A 24,464-nucleotide genomic window follows, 5' to 3' on the forward strand; every position below is an offset into this window, starting at 1 on the left:
AATTATAAAAGTGATGACTTTCAACCGTCAAATATTTATAACAATTGTGTGTTTAATTGTACTAATTTGTACTTACATCAATAAATTACAATAAAATTTTGGTTTTGAACAGTTTTATTCATGAAATAATCGCAACAAATTGCACTCGATCTCTAAAATTAATATAGAATTTTTGCCCTCGTGACATTTTGACATAATTTCACTCCCCTTCGGGTCGTGAAATTAAAACTGTCAAAGTGTCACTCGGGAAAAATTCAATAATTTTAGAGCTCTTGTTCAATTACTACTGATAATTATAATAACATTTAAAAAATACACATCACTTTAATACAATTTGTGTTTTTTTTCTGGTTCACTGAACTAAATAAGTATTTTAAAGTTCATCTAATTCTTCATTTAATAAATAATGTTCATATGGCTGCGGTGTGCAATGTAGGTAGCTATTGTATCATATTGCATAGGAATGCTATGAGAAGTTTCATAATGTTTAATAAAGTCATTTTTAAAAGTTGCATGATAATTACGCAGAGAACATTTATGTTGAAATGTTTTAGTTTCTGCAGAAACCGAAGCAGAAACTGATAGATGTGTGTGCACTTTTTTGACATGAAAGTTTAAATTTGGCTTATAACTAAATTGTCTATCACAATGTGTGCACTTATAGACGTTACCCTTAAGCACTTTTAAAGGAGCAATTAAACCCAATTTGTCGGGATGCGAACTTTTTACATGTCTTCTTAAATCATGTTTACGTTTATACACTTTTCCGCATTCCACGCACTTATTAATTCTTTCCACACCGAACATTTTCGTTGTCAAGAAAATTAAATACCTACTCAAAAAGCAAACACAGAACTGTGAACAGTAGAAATGATTGAATCGGAAAATTTATCTAACAGCTTCACTGTTCAATTGGTAATTATACAAAGAGTCTACATTCTACCACATCCAATACTATTTTAATATTAAATATAATGTAACTGCAGTAAATATCGATTTTTATTATCACTAAATAGTCTTTTCAGCGTTTTTCTAAAAACAATTTTAAGGGTCACATATGATCATTCACACATACATGACATAATTAGCATATAAGCAAATCACATATATGATTCATTGAATGCGCTTCGCAATTAAAATCTAGAGTTTAAACAACTAATTAAATTTCGTCAGTCCTAGATTTTCACCGACCTTCAAGTGACTTTACATCAACTGATTTTGAATTTTGAGTCTATACCTAAATACTTGTTATTTAAATACTTTTTAACATTGGTATTTGTATTTATGATACTTTTCCAAATTTAATAAAATTTGTGATTTTTTATATTATCTAATCGCTGTTTTATTTAAGTCAAGCATAGCCACAGATCAATCTTTATTCGCGGTGTGCAAGTACTTGGAAGGGAAACGAGAAAGGACCGTGCGCGAGTTGCGGAGAAATATTGCAACTATCTTAAATAATTCATATTGTCAATTGAAATTGTCAAATTGACGTATCTTTCATACCTTCTGTCATTGAAGAAGAAAAATTATATATTGCTCCACAATATTGATATGATATGCAATTATTATAAAAAGGTAAATTTAATTAATTGTATTTTGCTTGCAGTACTGCATTTTAATAACTAATTTTATTTACTACATACAATTGTTCACGTTTTCATAACATAACCTGAATCTAATTTTTTCTTCTTACTATTTTTTTTGGACTATGGCCTTGACAATTATCTAGTAACCAGGACTAATATAATTGGCCAATATAATTAAAAGTGCGAATAAAAGTACAGAGCGTAGAAATAGGGGTTGCTTTGCCGAACTTGCACGGTCCCAATATGTAGTAATAACTTTTCAGTTTCATTTTTAAGTAGGTACATCTAAAAAGGTACTACCCATGATACTATACATAACATAAATACTATAAATAACTTATTTATAGTATCATGGTACTACCTACATAATTTAATTTATTCATTCCTTACAATGTGAATTTTTAAAGTGGTTAGGTAATACAGCAAAATTTTATTATTTATAAAATTCTTTCATACAGCATGATTTGCTCGAAAACCATTTAGATACCTTTTCTTTGTACTATCTATAAATTAATAATTTTCCCATTTCTATTTTATTCCAATTTCTATTTGTATGTAATATTTTTTAAATAACTCAAAGGCCCATTTCGCCGATTCAAGTTTATATAGGCAACCCAAATTACACGGCGCAAAGTAGTGGGTCAGGATTTAGACATATTCGTTGCTGTCTCCATCATCACACAATATTGCCAAATAATATTCAGCATTGCTCTAGAGTAGTTATGGATATATTGGCACCGTCCCTGTAATTCTCAGTCTGGTGAAACTTTGTATTTTCTACAACTTTGCATAGATTTTAAGCATAAATCGTTCTTTGTTAAACTTTTTTTTTACTTTGATCAGAACAGTATTTTCCGCTTCTGGCAATAACAGAAGTCACAATTAACTATTATTTTTAACGAAAAATTCACCCCATATTGATCTACTACGAGGCAACCTACTTTCGAGTACCTGTTGAGTACTCGGTCCAAAAAAACTCGACAGTAGAACTAAAACTTATCCAAAAGACAAAAACTTTCTCAAACGTCTCAAAAGAGGCTCGGAAGCAAACCTTTAAAATCTATCTGAAAGTCATCAAAATAGATTTAGGGTATACACCTAAGATCTTTTAAGTAGTAGTGTGAAAGGGCTACAAAGGCAACCAGTTCATTTATCTACAATCTACAAAGATCATAAAAAAGATAATCATAATATTAGGACCATAAAACCTCTTTTAGTAAAGAAGTAAAGAAATTAGTATACTTATAGGGAAGAAATTCACAGAATACAAAAAACATATGTTAATCGGAAACACAGTGGCGACGCGTGACTTTTTCTAAAGTGTTACCAAAACAAGATGCAAAAAATCTTATTTAAAAAAATGAAGATATGACTAAATGAATACAGTCGAAATATATAAATCTTAGAATACCTGTTATAGGAATATCCCGGTTTAAGGAATAGAAATTTGAGGTCCCGAAACGTTTTTACTAGCCTTAAATGATCGGTTATTAGAATATCCCGGTTATAGGAATAATTTTGCTTGACACGAAGGCTATTCCTATAAGCGGGCTCGACTGTATATATAGCTTCAATAATATCATTTTGTATATTACTTAAAACTCTCGAAAGAACAGTTGATGTTTCTAGATAATGGCAAAATTTTTGTTCTTTTTTTGGCAATTAATGTTAACAATTCCCTGTAAGTGCCTCGATTGTCAGAGTCGTTGCCCTCAAAATGACCACGAAACGCTAATTCTTGTTTGGCCAAAAAACATACGGTATCTATTATAAGTGTGCTAAGGATATACCTATCTATTTTTTTAACAAACTCATTATGTCAGGCAATATAAATGGCTGACACATAATTTAATTTTTTGTCAATTTGTCAAATAATTTAATTTAATAAAAAATGTTTGGACACTCTGTATAAATAATTATGTAAATGTTTATATTACTGAATAGAGAATTGAAGAACCTTTCAAATGAGCTAGCACACGACCCGTATTCTCATTTAAAAAAATCATCGATTACGTCATCACGCCCAGATGGATGACGTCACTAGTATACCATATATGCCACAATATCATAACTTAAAAATAAAAATCGACCTGTTTCGGGATTTTTCCTTAAAGTCGCCGGTTTACGAAATAACGAATTTATTCCTTTCATTTGCACCACACTGTATACACATGCAACGGTGGAAAATAGTGTCGCGCATGCTTGATTAGCAATTAAAAAACAAAGGAGTTTTGAATATTCTATTGCAAAAACTCTTCGGGATTACATCAATCGATGTTTAAAGAATATCTACCTACCTTGGCAACATTCAAATTTTTAGTTTTTCACATAGTTTTTGAGGGTTAAAAATGGCCGATTTCGCAATTTTTCAATTTTTAATCGCTTATATGTCAAAAACTATCAACTTTAGAGAAAAGTCACTAAAGACCTTTTCTGTTTGGAATGATCCAAAAAAACCTAAAAAAATTTTGTTCCACGCAAAAAAAAATTAGGAAAAAAACAAAAAAAAAAACGTTTAAAAAATTTTTGACCCACTTTTGGTCCTGGCAACATGCAAATTTGTTAAAAGGGGTCCTTCTTGAGTAAGATTGTGCAAAAAATCCGAATCGGAATATTTTCCTAGCGCATGCGCAGTGGCTTTCTGGACTATCATAGTTTTTGCATAATTTACAATTTTCTTAAACGGTACATCGATTTTAAAAATATTTATAGTCACTCTCGATTTTTAAACCCATCATCTTGGCATATAGGTCTGGATCCCGCGTATGAAAAAAAAGTTGATTAATAGCAAGCTGAAAATTTGTTAATAGCTTAAGGGTGTCTAGTCGAATAAACTTTGATATGTGTGAACACTGGAACAGGGGCAGTTTGAATTGTGGAACAGGTTAAAAATTTGGAACGGTCACAGTACGAAAACGACACATTTATTTTGTCCGACAGAACAGACTTAAACTCTTCGAACAGAGATTAAACTCTCATGCAAAAATCAGACTGCTATTTATCACCAAATGGGCGTTTTAATGAGTGGAACATGTAGAATATGTCAAATGACAGGAATTATGACAGGTAATAAATAGCAGTCTGATTTTTTCATGAGAGTTTAATCTCTGTTCGGAGAGTTTAAGTCTGTTCTGTCGGACAAAATAAATGTGCCGTTTTCGTGCTGTGACCGTTCCAAATTTTTAACCTGTTCCACAGTTAAAACTACCCCTGATTCAGTGTTCCCATATATCAAAGTTTATTCGACTAGACACCCTTAAGCTATTAAAAAATTTTCAGCTTGCTATTAATCAACTTTTTTTTCATACGCGGGATCCAGACCTAATAGTTGTTACAGAGTGTAGTTGTAAATAAATATGTAAGTATATTTTTATTTGCTGATTTGTAAGATAAATTGTTTCGTTATTGAAAGTAACTAAATACATAATGAAACATAAAGAATCTTAATAAAACAAATACATAAATAATACAAAATGAACCACAACTTCCTTACCATAAGTAAAAAATTATCAGTTATGTAATACATGTTCAAAATGTTTATACAACAAGCGATTTTAAATGATTTGTTTACATTATTTAACATAGATGGTGTTATAGACGCAAAAGCGTTCGAAACTCTTAATTTCATAAAAATATCATCTGAAGTAGTAGGATAGGAAGTGTAGCATTTACAAGATTTTTAATATAACCCCATTTAAAAAAATTCATCTCGGTCAATCCTGGTGACCTAGGTGGCCAAATATATGGACCGAATCTATCTATCCATTTATTTCAAAATTTTATGTTGAGGTTGTTCTTAACATTACGTCAAAAGTAAGCAGGAGCTCCGTCCAATTGGAACCACATGTTTGTTCGCACGCTAAGTGGAAGGTTTTAAGATGGATCCAAAAAACTTGTTTTAAGAAATTTAAAAGAGTTGCTCCATTCAGATTTTCGTCAAAAAAATATGGGTCGATAACGTACTCGCTCAGAATACTGCCCCAAACATTAACACTTCATCGGTGTTGGCGATCAACAGTAAAATGTTTGTTTTTTACTGTATCATAATAAAATGAAAGCTACGTCTATTAGCTAGACGATTATTATGAAAAGTAGGTAGATTCGTCTTTAGACAATACATTCTTAAAAAAATTAGAAGCTAAGAGACAATTTTAAAAATATTCCCCAATGCAAAGTAGCATGTCTGTCTACTCTTTCATAGATAGCGTGATTATTCATTTTTAGGAACAATTAAATTTGAATGTATTTGGCTCTGCCAAAGCCGTTTTTAAGTAAAAAAAAATTGAATATCATACACAGATGTTTATAGTTTTGATAATTACCAGACCGTACTGTCATAAACTGACAATGTCATACAATGACATTAATTAACTACATATTTTGTTTTAAAATCGATTTACCGATTAAGAATTTAAATAATTGTAAATTACGCAAAAACTATGAGACCTAGGTATAGGACATCCATATACCATTCGAAAGAGGTAAATTTGTTTAGTATAATTATTTATTAATATACATGGTGTTCCATTTAAAATAAGCATCATATGACACATTAAATACTTCAATAATGAAACTGTAAATTTGGAACACCCTGTAGACAAATGTGTAATAATTAATATGGAATACATTCAACCAATATCCAACTATTTAGATGTAAAAGTAATGCTTTTATAATTTCTTAAATAATTTGAGAATAAGCCTTCTTTTAAAACTTTACATTTTAAGAAAAGTCAACATAACTCAGAACACTCTGTACATAGGTATAGGGAAGCCTTATGAAACTATACCTTATTTTTTGCGGACAATTAAAAACAGGAATAAAATACAGGGTGTTCCATGAGAAAAAATATAACTTTGATACGCCGCCATTTATTGGGGCACCCTGTATATTTCAAAATAATTTTAAAATTTAGCTTTTATCAACTTACAAACTATTCAATTTAATTTTTTTTTAATTTTTTACCATTTTGCTGTAATCTTCCGTTCCGTTAGTGGTGACTCACCCTGTATACTACCTAAAACACTCATTTGCAACCTGGCTGCTCAACTGTCCCGAACATGGTATATTTTGCCTTATTTTCCTGGCGTATATGTGAGCTGTTCTACTACTTCTATATTAGCGTCGTCTATTGTTAACTTCTACAAGTTTGGTTGGTTCCTTGCTTGCATTAGGGCTTTAGTTTTATGTATGTTGACGGCCAGCCCTATTTCTTTCGCATTTTCTTCAAGCTCCACATATAATTCTGTGACGTCTCTTGCGGTTCTTCCCGTCAAGTTTACTACATCATCTGCGTACATTGCAATCTGTTTAGACTTATTAAACAATAATTTTTTTTGGTTTATGGGCATTTTTCTGATGATATATTCCATATATATATATATTAAACAGAGTCGGTGCCAGCTCATCTCCCTGTTTTAGTCCTTTAGTTATCTGGAAGGCATCTGTCAATTCATTTTGAACTCGTACTTGCGCTTCTGTGTGAGTCATGGTGACTTGAACTAACTTTACCAATTTCCTTGGTAAATATATTTCTACTGATAAAAATATAAATGGAATTATTTCAGTAAAACATGGTTTTGCTTGTTTTCGATTCAGAGGGATGCACAATCGCCGGACAGCTGTTTCCACCATTTCAAGCTTTATCAACAGCGCTAGCGTGCACTCCTCTGAATCAAAAAACAGCTCGACCATCAATTTAAGGGGAATTTTAAAGATCATTGAAATTTCCATTGGGACGCGGTCCGGCGACATCTCTTAACAAATTGAAAAGTCTAAGATGCAGAATTTACCACTTTAATAAAATTAAAATGGTAAATAGTTATTTAAATCTGTAACTTTTCGTGTTGAAAGTTCTTTCTGGTACATCCTTAATATTCGACTTTTACAATTTATAAGACCGCAGACGACGAATATAGAAAACAAAAAGGACTCCTTGCAATCACATTCCGTTTTCATTCATCTAGGAAAAGGACGGAAAGAAACTTCCTAGTACTCAAATCTGAGTAAAGATAGAAAAGTAAAAGATGGTTTTGCTTGTTTTCGATTCAAAGGGATGCACAATCGTCGGACAGCTGTTTCCACCATTTCAGGCTTTATCATCAGCGCTAGCGTGCACTCCTCTGAATCGAAAAACAGTCGACCATCAATTTAAGGGGAATTTCAAAGATCTTTGAAATTCCCATTGGGACGCGGTCCAGCGACATCTCTTAACAAATTGAAAAGTCTCAGATGCAGAATCCACCACTTTAATAAAATTAAAATGGTAAATAGTTATTTAAATCTGAAACTTTTCGTGTTGAAAGTTTGTAACAAAAACGAGGTTGTGTTGTGGCAGAATAGATATAGCTTTAAAGGGTAATTACTTATTTATGGAAGTTTCCTCAAAATAGGCTAGCTGGAAATTGAAGAGACTAAACAGTAGGGCTCAGGGAAGGATCAGGCCGTATTTGCACGCCCTAGTAAGACGGTACCTACTGAAATACTTGAATGATAAAGAAAATAAATTAATATAAGGAGTAATGACAAGAAAAGAACTATTGACCAAGAAGATATTCAGAAGTAGTGTTGAGCGCCAGGAAAGAATAGAATATATTGCTCTCCACGTGACCTATATTGCTGTACCTAACTAATACTATTAAAAAGGTAGGATAATAAAACATATAAGTATGTACAACCAACAAATTTAATGAAAAAAAAATACCTATAACCCCTATATACAATTTTATACAAACTAGCTAACTTACCGGACGTACTAGGCTAGTACGCTCCTGTCGATAACGCAGGTTTTACAATATGAAAATATGTAAGAAATTAATTATATCCAACAGTGTGTACAACTTATGATTAAGGAAGGATACACGATTGGCTGACAATCCCGTATCTGATCGGAGGTGACAATGCCTAACCGATGAAATAAATTTTATTTAAATAGGTTATGAAATAAGGTTCTAAACCCCCGAATATTGTGCACAACACTCTTACAACAAGATGGTTTACAACCTTCAAACTATTGTAAACAAATGATAGAAACAGTGGAAAGATTTAATGTATCAAAATATTGAATGTCATTAGGTTAATTATATTTTTAAGAAAAATGAAGATAAATTATTATTAACAGTTATTGACAAAAAGAGTACAATTTAAAGGTATTATTAAATAAATTGACATGCAAATTCTATTTATAAAACCTGTCGCTTCCACACAAGTGAAGGTGTGTTTCTCATCCAACCTCCTTCGAGGGTGATGATCGGAAGAGACCCAAGTACAGTATTTTCCAGGTTTTCCCAACCTTAGGGGTGGAGGGTACTTGTCTCGACGAGGATGTACTTCCTAGTACCGGAAACTCAACAAAAATTCCATGCCCATATCCAACAAAATTGACCCAAAATTCCCAACTTATTATTTTTCCATTTAAAAGAATAAATTAATGACTACTTGGACTCTATCTTCTTCTCCAATGACTAAAAGAAAACAAAACCGGTGATTAGCTGGTTTCCTTTTAGTACACATGACAGAGGGCCTTTACAAAAAGGTATAAAACCTTATCAGAACTTGACAGGAAAAAACTAAATAAAAAGTGATGTTTGGATGTGTATACGTGCCATATCATTGACCTTGGTATGACTTTCACTTAAAATAGGCTTTTGAACACATGTAAGGAAGTATGTATTTGAACAAATAAATTTTAATATTGTAATAAAAGATTGCTTTACAGAATTAGCTAAATGAGAGAATGAAAATGTCAGGATTTTAAACTTATTTAGAGTGAAAAACGTAAATTTCAGAATTTTTTAATCTGTAGAACATTGATTAGACGTAGTGAAGCATGGAAAATTTACTTATTGCAGTGTAATATTTATTTTAATATGATATAAATCTCGTCTTAGGAAAAGGTAAAGATGGTATGTTTTTTTTTAGAAAGGAAAAAAAATAGAAAGATATTTTTACATACCCGGTGATGCTGTAAAAAGCAACGAAACTCCTCTCCTATACTTCACCAAAACCAAAAAAAAAACACAACTTTTAACTTATATTCAGCATTCACATAAAACCAAATTTTAACACAAATTCTCTTCTAGATAGAATCACCGGCCATTGGAGATTGGAGATGTTATTTCTACCCATGCCCTGCGAACTCAATGGAAAAAATTGGTTCCATATATATAGTGAGCTTCCGGAATTAGAGATGGCCACACATAATGTGGATCGCTAATATATGTGGTACAAGGCTAATTGAAAAGAAGAAGAATATTTGACAATTGAATTTTGAGTTGGACAGTTGTGTTTATTTTGTAACAGCGTTGCCACATTCAGCAGATTTCTACTTTTTGGATAGATTTTTGATATATTTTTTTTTAATTCTAGTAGGCAATATTTTTTAGTAGGTTTTTGGTATACAGTGATGAGCACGCTAATAACCGGCAAAAAAGCTCAAAAGATGGAAAACATAATACATTGCGAAACAAAAAGAGATGAAACTAGTGGAGGTGGAAATTATCGTTATAAACGTATTAATTAACATTACATTACATAGTTTTCCACCTGTAGACGTCTGTGACAGGAGTATTTTATAAAATTCTACTCTCACAGTGACAGTTGTCATACCTCTGATACGTCTAAAGGTGGGAAACTATGTAATGTAATGGTATTTTAGACGTTTATAACGATAATTTCCACCTCCACTAGTTTCATCTCTTATTGTTTCGCAATGTATTATGTTTTCCATCTTTTGAGCTATTTTGCCGGTTATTAGCGCGCTCATAACTGTATATCAACATTTTCTGTGCTATGCATTATGACTAAAATGAAATTAACTCTTTAATAGTATTTACATTTGACATTTTGTTACAATTTCCTAATGTCATTACCAAAAATAAGATTCAGGACGTAGGTATGAATACATAGAGATTAGAGAAATGAAACTGGAGTCTGATACCAAACTTTCTTGTTTCAAGCAGCAGTGCAGTAGTGTTTCGGGTAATATTTATATAACGAAGAGTTTTGACATTCGGTGAGGCTATTAAAATTAAGCTAACGACGGAAAATAAAATATGTATGTAAAATGTAACTTTGCAAAAATAATGTGTTTACCCGTTTCTATTAACGTAAAATGAGAAAGATTTTTTTCCGGTTTTAATCGTATTACAACTGATGATCGCAATAAACTTTTGAATAAATAGTTATTTATGATATAAGTGTTAAAAGTACACGTTTAAGGCACGCATGTGAAAGTTTGCAGAATGAGCGAAGCGAGTTCTGCAAATTCACATGAGTGCCTTAAACATGTACTTTTTAACACGCATATCATACAAAATTTTTTCTACAAACGTAATTACAGGACAATATCTACAAAAACTTTTACTTGAACTTGACGGACATTCCATTTTTATATTTTTTTGACATTACATCAAATTGCCTATACGGTCAATACGAACTGCAGTGCCTTAAAATTTTTAAAGTACTAGTTCCTTGAAGTAGCATTTTTAACGCTCGTATGGAGTGCTAAAAATTGCATTTTTAACACGGTTGTAGAAAAAAATGTATTTTCATGATTATTTGTCAAAGAATGAGGTTGGGAATTGTACCAAATTTGATCCAGACATGCATATGTTAAAATCAATGGATGACAAAATATTATATAAAAATATTAAATATAAAACTGATAAAAATTAATTAAGTACCTAGGTCATTTTGTTTCCCTGTTAAAATGTAAAAAAAGTTTGTTTTTTTTACATTCACGTTATACTTATTTATTTCCAGTTAAGTTAGCTGCTGTTTTTATTATAAAAAAACCTAAATTATATTCAAATAAGTTAATAAAGTTTCAATTCTTGATTTAGTAGATTTTAGCCAAACATGCAATATATTTCCTAAATAAAATACGGCAACGTTGTCTTGTATTGAATTGAGTGCGTCATTTTGTAATTGTTGTGTTGTGTATGCGTTTTATATCAATTTTATATTTGTGTATTAAGTTTTTATCCCGTACCCAAGTGATTAGTGAAGTGAATGTTTCATATTTTAGTTATTAATAGACATTTTTTCAGTGTATAAATTATTTTTCTTCCCTCAACTGTACCTAGTTGTTTTCAGGTAATGTTAATAATTCCTAAGGTAGAAAGACAATTATTTTACATTATATGTTATGAAAACAATGAATTCATGTCAAAATTTATATAAATAATAATTATTACTGTCATTTGTTGGTTTCATTATTGTTCTTACGTACATACTTATCATTTTTTAAATATAATCGCTGCTCATGCTAAATTCTATGCTTGTGCATGTTATTAATTTTTTGTTTTTGCAATAATTATTTTTATTTTTATGGTTTCTGTAATAAAAATATTTTATTGCAAAAACTAAAAATTAATAACGTGCACATTATAGAATTTGGTATGCCTAGCGAAGCTTTCAAAACGGTACAGATATCTTCCAAAACGTTACAGAGATCTTCCAAATCGTTACAGAAATCTTCCAATTTAAAACGCTTAGTTGGCTTCCAAAAATATCGATGGTGTTGGAATACGGGACCAGTTCTGCCTATAGAGTTCCCTTTCTACCCCACCCACTCTTCTATGTTTCTACTATGGAGACCTACACAGAGGAGAGGAATCGAGATAGGACGACCTTGAAATTTTTGTACACGATTTTGCCTGTTTGCTTGGTTTCTCGCTAGGGCGGCGGTGGCGTAGAGATAGATGCTACTTTTGCATTGGAGTAAATGTGAAAATTTCGAAAATAATTAATTATTCGTAGTTAATATAAGATTATTGGTTTTGGTGATTAATATTATTTAAATATGAGTGCCAAGAAAGCTTACACTAAAAGAACTTGCTTCGTACCGGGATTTATATCGAGTTATCGTTCCGATAAAAAATTCAAAAGGGAACTTAATGAAGTTAATAAAGACTTTTTATAAATATTTGTCTTTATGTTATTTATAACCTTCATGGATTATACCTATTCGTTTGTATGTTATTTCCTTCGGTGTAAATAAAATGTGTGCCTATTATTGGTTTTTATTTTAACCTGAAAATTATAGTGATAATAGTAGGAGGATCTTTGAAAGTTTTTCTGTCGAAACAATGCATTTTTTGAGACAAAATATTTCACAAAAATTAACATTAATTTTATAAAAGTCAGACTATCGTCTGCGTAGTTTATAGACATATATTTTTATTAACTAAATTTAAACATCTGATAGGTAAGCTTTTAGAATATAGATAAATGATAGTATTCAAAAGAAAAAGCAGTTTAAATTTTGATAAAAAGAATAATTAAAAAAAATTGATCAATAAACTTCAAATTATTTAAATAACTTTTTAAACTTTTTAAAAACAATTACGTACAGTTAAGTAAATTTTTTCAACTAACAAACTTTTTGATATCAATTACAAAGATATTAAAAAATTAATTTGCAGTTGAAATACCATTGATATATAAATGTGGCAGTTAGATAATGTGACAAAATATTTCCGCTTCAAAATAAGCTGTCCTACATATTAAAGTAATGACAAATTTAAATTTGATGTCACATCTCCATCTACAATGGTATAAAAAGAATACACTTTTTACCACACGTCGATATGTTATAAGGTTAAAATAATTTATTTTTGGCTTAAAACATATTCAGCTACAATCCACCAATAAATTAATTTCTAATTACGCTAAAAACAAAAATAAAATGAGTTAAATATTAAATAATTCCATAAGAGCTAATGTATTTGTAGCACCTATTCGAACACTTGCGCCTCTAGCGGCGATTGCTGAAAGTTGAATTAGAGGTTGAAAAGTTAGCCCACAAACGATGCATTGCGTTTCCACTCCTTCTTACAGGTCTCCATAGTTTCTACCAAATCCTTCGAAAGAGTGAAGTCTTTCACTTCTGTCAACCACGTTCGGCGGAAAATCCTTGACAGATTGTAAACTTAACAATTCCAAAGTAACCAGATATTCCATCAAGTCGCACCGAAAATCAACGCAACACTTTAAACTACTCGTTGCATAGTTGGTTGTATACCTAGTTCCTATCAGAATAAATATTTTAGTAACGATTAGAACGCTTATCGTTACAAGTTCTTTACGGTACATCCTTAATCTGCGACTTTTACAATTTATAAGACCGCAGACGACGAATATAGAAAACAAAAAGGACTCCTTGCAATCACATTCCGTTTTCATTCCTCTAGGAAAAGGACAGAAAGAAAATAAATAGTTATTTACCATTTTAATTTTATTGAAGTGGTGGATTCTGCATCTGAGACTTTTCAATTTGTTAAGAGGTATCGCTGAACCGCGTCCCAATGGGAATTTCAATGATCTTTGAAATTCCCCTTAAATTGATGGTCGAGCTGTTTTTCGGTTCAGAGGAGTGCACGCTAGCGCTGTTGATAAAGCCTGAAATGGTGGAAACAGCTGTCCGGCGATTGTGCATCCCTCTGAATCGAAAGCAAGCAAAACCATTTTTTACTTTTCTGTCTTTACTCAGATTTGAGTACTAGGAAGTTTCTTTCTGTCCTTTTCCAAGAGGAATGAAAACGGAATATGATTGCAAGAAGTCCTTTTTGTTTTCTATATTCGTCGTCTGCGGTCTTATAAATTGTAAAAGTCGCAGATTAGGGATGTACCAGAAAGAACTTTCAACACGAAAAGTTTTTAATTTTATTAAAGTGGTGGATTGTGCATCTGAGACTTTTCAATTTATTTGGAATTATTTCACATTAGTCATAAAATATTTATTTGTAATATTTTTAACTGTTACAAATGGTAACAGTGGTTACATGGACGCTTCACCAGTGCGGAAACAAGAACATACATTTACAATTAAAAATAACTTACCTTTGGCAGTTCTTTTTGTCCATGCATTTTAGGACCTCCTCTGTTTTTGTACTTTTGATATAGCATGGCCGAATACCTTCTTTTTTCAAATGCTTCTTGATCAGGATCAATATCTGGATCACTCTGTTCCAGTTTAGGTTTTTTGGGAGTAGTCCCTACATAAACATTACAATGAAAAAATAAAGATTACAAATGAAAAATGAAGAATAATGCAGAAAAATACAGAGAGGTTGATAAGAACATTGTCGTGGAACGCGTTATTTCATCCAAAAAAATGGACTAATCACGTGCCGCTCTCGAATAGGCTCCGCCCATTCCTGTTGTTCAAAACTTGATTGGTTTTAAATCCTTTATAAAAGGTATATTTGTTAAAATCCCTATACAGGGCTACATCAAAGACATAACTAGTTTTCAATCGGTTGACCGATCATCATCAGTGCTTTCTCAGAATCTAACATGCTAACCACCAAAGTAAAAAATATTTGGGTATAAACCCTTTAAAATTGATATAAACATGGATGTTTAAAGTATCCAATGTTTTACGCTCGAGGTACCATTGAGCTCAATTTGACTAGTTCAAAGGAATCAGAAAACAAAAAAGAAAAGAAGAAGAAAAATTAATAACAACAACTATTGAAAAAAATAAGAGTATGAAATGCCTCAGACCGACACTAGGACGACGTCAGATAATATCATTAATGGGAAAAGACGAAAATGAAATCACAACTAGAGGAAACATACTGAAACGAATAGAAGAATTTTACACGGAACTCTACAGAACACATCAACAAGACGACGAAATCAGACCAGCACAGAAATTAATAAAAAATGTTGGATCGGAAATAATGCCAAAAGTAACAATTTCAGAGGTAACTACAGCATTGGGAAACATGAAGAGAAATAAAGCTGCATGAGAAGATAGGATTACCACAGATATGATATTAGATTAGGAACAATAAAACTAGATTTCCACAAACTTGGACAAATATCTGAATCAAGAGAAAGAGAAAACAGAAAATATAAGGGACGGGTTAAAGTACATCTACATTTTTTTAATAGTATGGGCGGAAGCCATCTGGTCCAGAGCCCTTATAAAATGTCTAAATTGGCTAATTTTTCAAATATGATTTCAATAGATACATTACAGAAGTTTAGATTTAGATTGTTTTCTCATACTCTAAAATGGGCTGTATTAAATCAGCATCATTAGCTCTGTAAACATTTTGAAAGCATTGCGCAAAATTATTAACGATATCCGCACCATTGTTAAGCACTGTGTTTCCAAGGAACATAGTGTTTGGTATACCATTATTTTTGCGTTTGCTGTTAACAAAGTTCCAAAAGTGCATTACGTTTGAACTAATTCTAGATTCAGTTTAACTTATGTAAATATCATGACATGACCTGCTTAATTCTTTGCATTCGGTTCTCAAGGAAGAGAAGAGTAGATAACCGTCCCAAGAATTTGTTTGTTTATATATCTTATGATGAGCATTTTTTTCCCTAAATATTAATGATTTTACGTCATTAGTCATCCAACGAGGAAATTTGGAATTTTTTATAATCTTATACGCGGTATTGAACAATTGATACCAAACTGCAATATGGAGTAGAACAGTTCCGTGGCTTCGTTAATATCCCTGCAAATATCTAAAACGTTCTCCCAGGAGATACTAGCAAGATACATATTAAGAGCAACATAGTCTCCTCTCCTAAAATTGAAGGCAAAACTATCATATTGAAGCTCAGGCATATTATTTTTAATAGCTAAAGAAATAGATAGCGCAGGATGATAACGATCACAAGGCAATAAATAGTCATTAGCAATTGCAACTGTTACATTTTCATTATCATTTGCAAAAACTAGGTCAAGTAAAACGCCATTGCAATTCGTGATTTGATTTAGCTGAAATAGGTTATAAAATGCAAAAGTATCAACTAAAGTATCAGTAGCAATGTTACTATTATTACTGAAGACACCTCTTTTATCATGGAACCATTCGCTATTGGGTAGATTGTAGTCTCCTGTTAGAACGAACTTGTGTTCAGGAAAGTTGTTACAGACAGATTCTATACTAATACAATGATTCTCATAGGATATTAAGGCTGAATTAGGAGGAAGATAAACTGTACCAAATATATAGCATTCATTCAGAGTGCAAACTTCGACAAACAGTTCCTCCAAGTGAACATGTGGTAATATAATAGACCTCGATGAGTAAAATTTGTTTACTGCAATAAGAACACCCCCTCCAATAACTTTATCACTAGTTAATGAAGAGCGGTCCTTTCGGTATATATTAAAATTTAAAAATCCCAATTCGTCACTACTAATAACATCACACAACCATGACTCAGTAAATATGAGCACATCACAGTCAGTTGTAGCAGCACTTTCTTCAAGATCACTAAGCTTGGTTCTAATTCCTCTGACATTCTGATAATATACTGTTAGTTTATCAGACACAATATGGGAGGTACCCCTGAAATTCAGTTTTTTTCTGGATGACTATTTTTGGTACGCCACGAATGTACCTAATGGTAAGATTTTCTTCACCTTTTGAAACCCTATCCGCCAAGTTAGTACGAATTTCACTTAGGTATTTTCTCTGTAGATAGGTGGAATCGGAGCTAATTTTAATATTGGATGCAGGAAGTTTATATTTATTTTTTAAAATTGACAGTGCTACATTCTTATTTTCAAGGATTACTTTAAGTGGACGTGACATATTGTTCTTGTTATTACCAAGTCTAATGACTTTTTTAACTTGAATGTTGGGGTTAATCACTCTTAAAGTTTGTTTAACTTTATTCATACCATAGCAACCGAGCTAGCACCTCCAGATTTCTTCCTATGGGGATATCTAAAGTCAATTGTCTATAAAACACAACCTCGAGATTTGGAAGATTTAAAGAAAAGAATAACAGTGGCGTATAGGGAACTGCAGCCTGAAATTTTACGAAATATTAGAGAGGAGTTTGAGAGCAGCCTTTATCTCTGTTTACAAAATAATGGACAACATTTCGGACATTTACTTTAGTAACTTCTTTTTATTTTGTTACATTTAGTTTTACTTTAGGTAGTTACTTTTCATTGAATTTTTATATTTCATTGTATTAAATAGATTTTATACTTAAATATTTTTTTCTACAACCGTGTTAAAAATGCAATTTTTAGCACTCCATACGAGCGTTAAAAATGCTACTTTAAGGCACTAGTGCTTTAAAAAAAATTTATGGCACTGCAATTCGTGTTGACCGTATAGACAATTTTGATGTAATGTCAAAAAAATTATATAAATGGAAAGTCAGTCAAGTTCAAATAAAAGTTTTTGTAGATATTGTCCTGTAATTACGTTTGTAGAAAAAATATTGTATGATATGCGTGTTAAAACGTACATTTTTAAGGCACTCATGTGAATTGCAGAACTCGCTATCGCTCATTCTGCAAACTTTCACATGCGTTCCTTAAACGTGTACTTTTAAGACTTATATCATAAATAACTATTAGGGTTTTACTTGATTTTTCCAAAAGTAATGAAAAGAAATATAATGTATGTGGTACTTTTGAAAAGGTAGTTAAACTACCTTTAAAATGAGGTATCACTCAACCCCTCTTTCTATTAAAGATTTTGGTGGTTGTGTCCGCCCCGCTACAGGGTTGACGCGTTGATTGAAATATTAATATGGGAAGATCTCTCATGCTTCACTAAAAATTGAGGCATTCTATCACCGACATTCACCGAGTATCTCTATCCTTCTTTCAAAAACGCGAATACGATCTTCTGTCTCTTACAAACTGAAAAATTATTGAAAAATAGATGCTTCGATAGCTGCTGCCCCAGTGAATTCATCGCAAACTATACTGTTAGCCTGTAGTTTCCTGTTTTATTTCGTTTACCGTTTCACTCTTAGACAAGGAAAGAGACTCAGTCAGCGTTTTAACACACCAGCTCTGTTGCAACATCATTGTTAACATAAGAAATTTCTTGTTAGTCATAAAATTTAAATGATTCTTTCTTTGTAAATATTATAGGTCTGAAATATAATATTTCAATGAAGGGTGGTATTTACGTTGTTTGAAATAACTTTTTTGTAGTTTGATATAATGTAACTTGTCATTTGATTTTTTTTCAAATGTATTGTATTACATGAATTGATCGGATTCCAGTTTGTGTTTATTGTTTTATTTAAGAGTATATTCATTTAAATCCTTGAATGAAATAGAATACATATTGTATAAATAAACATTTCTTTTAATTCTTAACGAATTTTCGAAACATAATATGCCCACAATAATTATTATTAGTTGCTTTGCATTACACTTATAGAAGGCTTTTCTTGTTATATGTCGTCATATCTACCTTTATTTATAGGCATATTTAATATAAGGCTTTGACAATAAAGACGGTTGGGACACCGTTTCTAATTAACATATTATGTATATGTTAATTAATTTAGTTCAGTTTTTCAATTTTTAGTTAACCTTATTTTTAAGAAGTGCAAGGTTAAATTAACACTAGAAACAAAATACGCATAAAAAACATGAACATTGGACAAACACCTGTTTCCGATACATTCACAGTTAGGTCTGGATCCCGCGTATGAAAAAAAAGTTGATTAATAGCAAGCTGAAAATTTGTTAAAAGCTTAAGGGTATCTAGTCGGATAAACTTTGATATATGGGAACACTGTAACAGGGGCAGTTTTAATTGTGGAACAGGTTAAAAATTTGAAACGGTCAGACCACGAAAACGGCACATGTATTTTGTCCGACAGAACAGAAAACTCTCCGAACAGAGATTAAACTCTCATGCAAAAATCAGACTGCTATTTATCACTTGTCATAATTCCTGTCATTTGACATATTATACATGTTCCACTCATTAAAACGCCCATATTGGTGATAAATAGCAGTCTGATTTTTGCATGAGAGTTTAATCTCTGTTCTGAGAGTTTAAGTCTGTTCTGTCCGACAAAGTACATGTGCCGTTTTCGTGGTATGACCGTTCCAAATTTTTAACCTGTTTCACAATTAAAACTTCCTCTGTTCCAGTGTTCCCATATATCAAAGTTTGTCCGACTAGACACCTTTAAGCTATTAACAAATTTTCAGCTTGCTATTAATCAACTTTTTTTTCATACGCGGGATCCAGATCTAAGTGATATTGTAAAGCTTTTAGAAGAATATATTAAACTTTATTACCATTATTAAACTTTAGTCCAATTTACTGTACCTGGATAATTAGTGTATTTTAAATAAAATGTTTTTAGGTGCCATCCTTGATTGAAATATACAGTGAGCACGTAAAGGTTGGAATAAATTCATTTTCTCGAGAGTGGACGATTTTGGAAAAAAATCCCAAAACAGGTCAATTTTTATTTTTAAATTACGACTTTTTGGCATATATATCATACTAGTGACGTCACCCCTCTGGGCGTGATGACGCCATCGATGATTTTTTTTAAATAAGAATAGGGGTCGTGTGATAGCTCGTTTGAAAGGTAATTCAGTTCTCTATTCAGTAATATAAACGTTAACGTAATTATTTATACAGGTTATCCAAAAAAATTTTTTTGAAGTAAATGTATTGACATAAAAAGAAGAATGTGTGTAATTTATTTAATTCAAAATACATTTTACTGCTATCAGAAAACAGGAAAAAAAGTTTATTTCGCAAATAAATATTGTTTTTTGCTTAAATTCAATATTAAAGCCGCCACTCATCAGCCTTGTGACAATTTGAACATTTAATTTAAGGGAAAAGCAACGATTATTTTTCAAAAAGACTTTTTTTCAGTTTTCTGACAGCAGTAAAATGTATTTTAAATTAAATAAATTATATACATTCTTCTTTTTATGTCAATAAATTTAATTCACAAAAAAATTTTTTGGACACTCTGTATAAATAATTATGTTAGTGTTTATATTACTGAATAGGGAATTGAATTACCTTTCTAATGAGCTATCACACGACCCCTATTCTCATTTAAAAAAATCATCGATGACGTCATCACGCCAAGATGGGTGACGTCACTAGTATGATATATATGCCAAAAAGTCGTAATTTAAAAATAAAAATTGACCTGTTTCGGGATTTTTTTCTAAAATCTTCCATTCGCGAGAAAATTAATTTATTCCAACCTTTACGTGCTCACTGTATATTATACAAAGGAGTTTAAAGGAGTAAAAAATAAAAGTACTGTACGTGGTTTGCCTTTAATAAATTTGTACCTACGTATTGGATATTGACGTTGATTGAAATAACAACGGCATTTAATTTAGTCGCAACATAGAGGGTCCCGTGGCACTTTTAGTTCGCCGCGATTTGATGGTGGTATTATAGGTTTTTTGGGTCGCTGAATCCAGTAGTCTGGAAGCCCAAATGTGGTGCGTTTAATTATTATTAACAAATTATGGTAAAATTGGGTGTTTTTCAGGAATTATTAGAAGCCCTGTAAATAAATTGATAGTTTTAAGGTCTTTTCTGGTGTATTTTTGGTCGCTGAATCGAATGTGACTAGTCGCGATTACTCAAAATGTGTTCTTATTTTGTTAATAACAAAATAATTGTTTATTCGCCGAAAAACTCGAAATGCGTTATCTACAGCAAGTTTGTAGTCTTCTTCATAGTATTTTTATACGCTAAATCGATTGTCACTAGTCGTGATAGCTTAAACCAGGTTCCGACTTTGTTATTAATAAATTATTGCAAAAATAACGGTTTATAGTACGTTTACTCACGGTTTTTGCTCTAAATTTTAAAAAATCACTTGGAATGACATGAAATTTGGCATGCACGTAGCTAACATGTCAAACAAAACAAATGATATTGTGCCGATGTGTGCTTTTACCCGATGTGATATTGTACCGATGTGTGTTTCAGGGGTGAAAGAAGAAACCTTTAAAATAGTCCGGAGTTGGATAAACTGATTAATTCTAAGCAACGTTTGTTCTATACAGTTTTTTCACTAAGTCAATACTTTTCGAGTTATTTGCGAGTGAATATGTTCATTTTTCAACAAAAAAACTAAATAACTCCAATAGTATTGACTTGGTGAAAAAACTGTATGGAACAAAAGTTGCTTAGAATTAATCAGTTTATCCACTTTCGGACTTATTTAAAAGGTTTCTTTTTTCATCCCCGAAAAGGGGTGACACTCACCCCCAGGGTAAAAGCAGACATCGGCACAATATCACTTGTTTCATCTGACATGTTAGCCTAGTGTATGCCAAATTTCATGTCGATCCAAATGGTTTTTTAAAATTTATAGCAAAAACCGTGAGTGAACGTACTATAAACCGTTATTTTTGCAATAATTTATTAATAACAAAATCGGAACGTGGTTTAAGCTATCACGACTAGCGGCAATCGATTTAGCGTATAAAAATACTATAAAGAAGACTACAAACTTGCTGTAGATAGCGCATTTCGAGCTTTTCGGCGAATAAACTATTATTTTGTTATTAAAAAAATAAGAACATATTTTGAGTACCTAATCGCGACTAGTCGCATTCGATTCAGCGACCAAAAATACACCAGAGAAGACCTTAACACTATCAGTTTATTTACAGAGCTTCTAATAATTCCTGAAAAACACTTAATTTTACCATAATTTGTTAATAACAATTAAAATCACCACATTTGGGCTTCCAGACCACTTCCATTGGATTCAGCGACCCAAAAAACCTATAATACCACCATCAAATCGCGGCGAAGTAAAAGTGTCCACGGGACCCCCTATGTTGCGCCTACACTAATTGGCAAGCAAGTCTCTAAAAAATGTTAGGTATTCTACATATTTTAAAAGAACAGTTAGGCCGTTAGGGTATGTCGTTCGGTTCCATGACATCTCGTAACGCGACAGTTCGTAACCGGACAAATGGTAACGGACAATTCGTAACAGCGACAGTTCGTAACGGCGACAGTTCGTAACTATACAAGTTCGTAACGAACAATTCGTAACGTCCAATTTTAATTATTCTGTTTATTTTTGTTAATGGGGAAACTAACCGTTATTAGTTATAAATGAACTGTTATGAAATTACAGTTATAAAAATGTAGGTCTTATATGACTCAAGCAAAGTTGGATTTGGTTAGATGAAGATCTCGTTTCAATCGCCAAAGCAGCCTGCACAAGCATCAACGGTTGTCATGGCAACGTGATGTCATCCTATATTATATGCATTGGTATCTAGAGGTTTGTGGTTTGTGCCACTGCCAACTAGATCTATGAACTCGATAAAAAACCGTTCTTGAACGGTTACGAGTATGCGCAGTAGCTCGGACAAACATAAGTTTGGGAATATAATTCAAAACTCGATGATGCGCAGTGGTTCTTGTTTACTAGCGTTACCATGGAAACGGCCAGCTTGCTGATCGCCAGTGTCGTAGTTAGAAGTGCATTACGTATCGCAGAGAGTGTTTAACTTAATATTGGTTTGATCGTGTTGGATATTTTATTAATAGTTTTTAGCTTAGTGTTTGGTATATTAGTAGTAGTAGTTAGTGTATTATTAAGACATTTAGTGTATCTCTAGTGCGTTAAGTTAAGTCATTAGTTATTTAACAATATGCCTCATAGAAAGATAGGAATCAAAGGGCTGGGATTGAATAGCCAAGCAAAGGCAATAATTTATAATGTTACTACATTTATGGAACAAGAGGCAGCACATTTCAAAACAACCGAAAACCTGTTAATACCTTTAAGTAAATTGACGTAAGTATTGTTAATGACATTTTATTTTCTTGATATTAAAGTTACTATTATTCTTATTTTCTTATTATAATTGTATTTATGAAGTTTCATCAGATTATTCTTCTTCTTCTTATTTAGCCCATTTCTACCCACCTTTGGACATAGGCTTTCCCAAAATCTTTCCATATCTGTCTGTCCTTGGCTACGCTTTTCCAGTGAGTTCCTGCAGCTGCGTCCACGGTCTCCTGTTTTGTATTTCAGCATTCCATCTTTTATCTTCCTGTCTCGCATTGTGGCCTGCAAATCTCCACTTTAACCCTGAATATGCTCAGTTACATTTTTTACGTTTATTTTCTCTCTTATCCATTTGTTTGGTTTTCTGTCTTGAAGTGTTATTCCCAACATGGAATAAAACATGAATTAATACAATAGATATTTTCTGTGAGTCCTTTCTATTTTGTTTATGTTGGCCTTTGTTAATGTCCATGTTTATGAGCCATACGTCCTAACAGGAAGGATGCTCTGATCAAATACACAAGTTTTTAGGCACTGTTTCTTCTTTCACGCCAATCTTTTGCAATTTTTTTCGCAATATTTTCGTTTAGTAACATTTAACATTGGTAATTGTAGGGATAGGATTCTAGCAGCGACGGGTATAAGCAAAAACACCTTAACCAAAATAAGAAAAGAAGGTAGAGACGTAAATAAAAATGGAGCGACTAGTTTATCTTTTAAAAGTCCAAAAAGAAAACGTTGTCGTTCCAAAAAAATTGAATTGAGCAGTGGACAAGTGAAAACCATCAAAAATATTATATACGACTTCTACACCATCGAGAAAAGATCCCCTACAATTAATGGTAAATAGTTTAAAAGTTAAAAAATTATTAGTTAATGGGAAATTGATACCTATATTTTTTATGGTAAATAAAATAGAGTAAGTAAAATTATAAAACAATTGTTTGTACCCGTTTAGAACGAAATAAAAGTTTTTTCGTAAACACACTGATATAGATACATTTTTAACAAAAATGGTAGATAGATACAATTCTTTTACAATTTTATTTACTTAAAGTATAAAAGAAGATTTACTTTCCAAATATTTTAACGATTTCTATTTATTTAAGGTATCTGTCAAAAACTAAAGAACAAACAAATGGAATTTCCAGGGTCAAAGGAAACATTAAGGAAAACGATAATTGGATTAGGCTTTAGGTAACATAGTAAAAGTAATTATTCAGCTTAAAAAATAAAATTGTATAATGGATAATGTATTTCAAATTAATATTTTGTTTGCATCGTTTTAGTTCAACTTTCTACAATTTACAGTTATGAAG

General features: G+C 31.8%; 2 protein-coding genes and 1 long non-coding RNA gene across 3 annotated transcripts in view; 1 reads left to right on the forward strand and 2 right to left on the reverse strand.

Moving 5' to 3' along the window:
* Positions 1-24,464, reverse strand: part of LOC114327791 (replication factor C subunit 1) — a 182,865-nt gene that overhangs the window by 110,504 nt on the left and 47,897 nt on the right. The window contains exon 4 of the mRNA XM_028276501.2: positions 14,431-14,585. Within this exon, the coding sequence (XP_028132302.2) occupies positions 14,431-14,585 (155 nt within the window). The remainder of the gene's footprint in view (positions 1-14,430; positions 14,586-24,464) is intronic.
* On the reverse strand, positions 8,255-12,161 carry LOC126878764 (uncharacterized). The gene is made up of 2 exons (XR_007695770.1): positions 9,542-12,161; positions 8,255-9,050 (listed from the first exon to the last, which is right to left on the reverse strand). It is a non-coding gene; the product is annotated as an uncharacterized LOC126878764 (long non-coding RNA).
* LOC126878762 (uncharacterized) lies at positions 22,991-24,203 on the forward strand. Its single transcript, XM_050641646.1, has 2 exons — positions 22,991-23,151; positions 23,761-24,203. The coding sequence occupies exons 1-2, from the start codon at positions 23,006-23,008 to the stop codon at positions 23,993-23,995; spliced, it is 381 nt and encodes a 126-aa protein (XP_050497603.1). The 5' UTR covers positions 22,991-23,005; the 3' UTR covers positions 23,996-24,203.

The sequence above is a fragment of the Diabrotica virgifera genome, chromosome 1 (genome assembly GCF_917563875.1).
Source record: "Diabrotica virgifera virgifera chromosome 1, PGI_DIABVI_V3a".
NCBI classification, from domain to species: Eukaryota; Metazoa; Arthropoda; class Insecta; order Coleoptera; family Chrysomelidae; genus Diabrotica; species Diabrotica virgifera.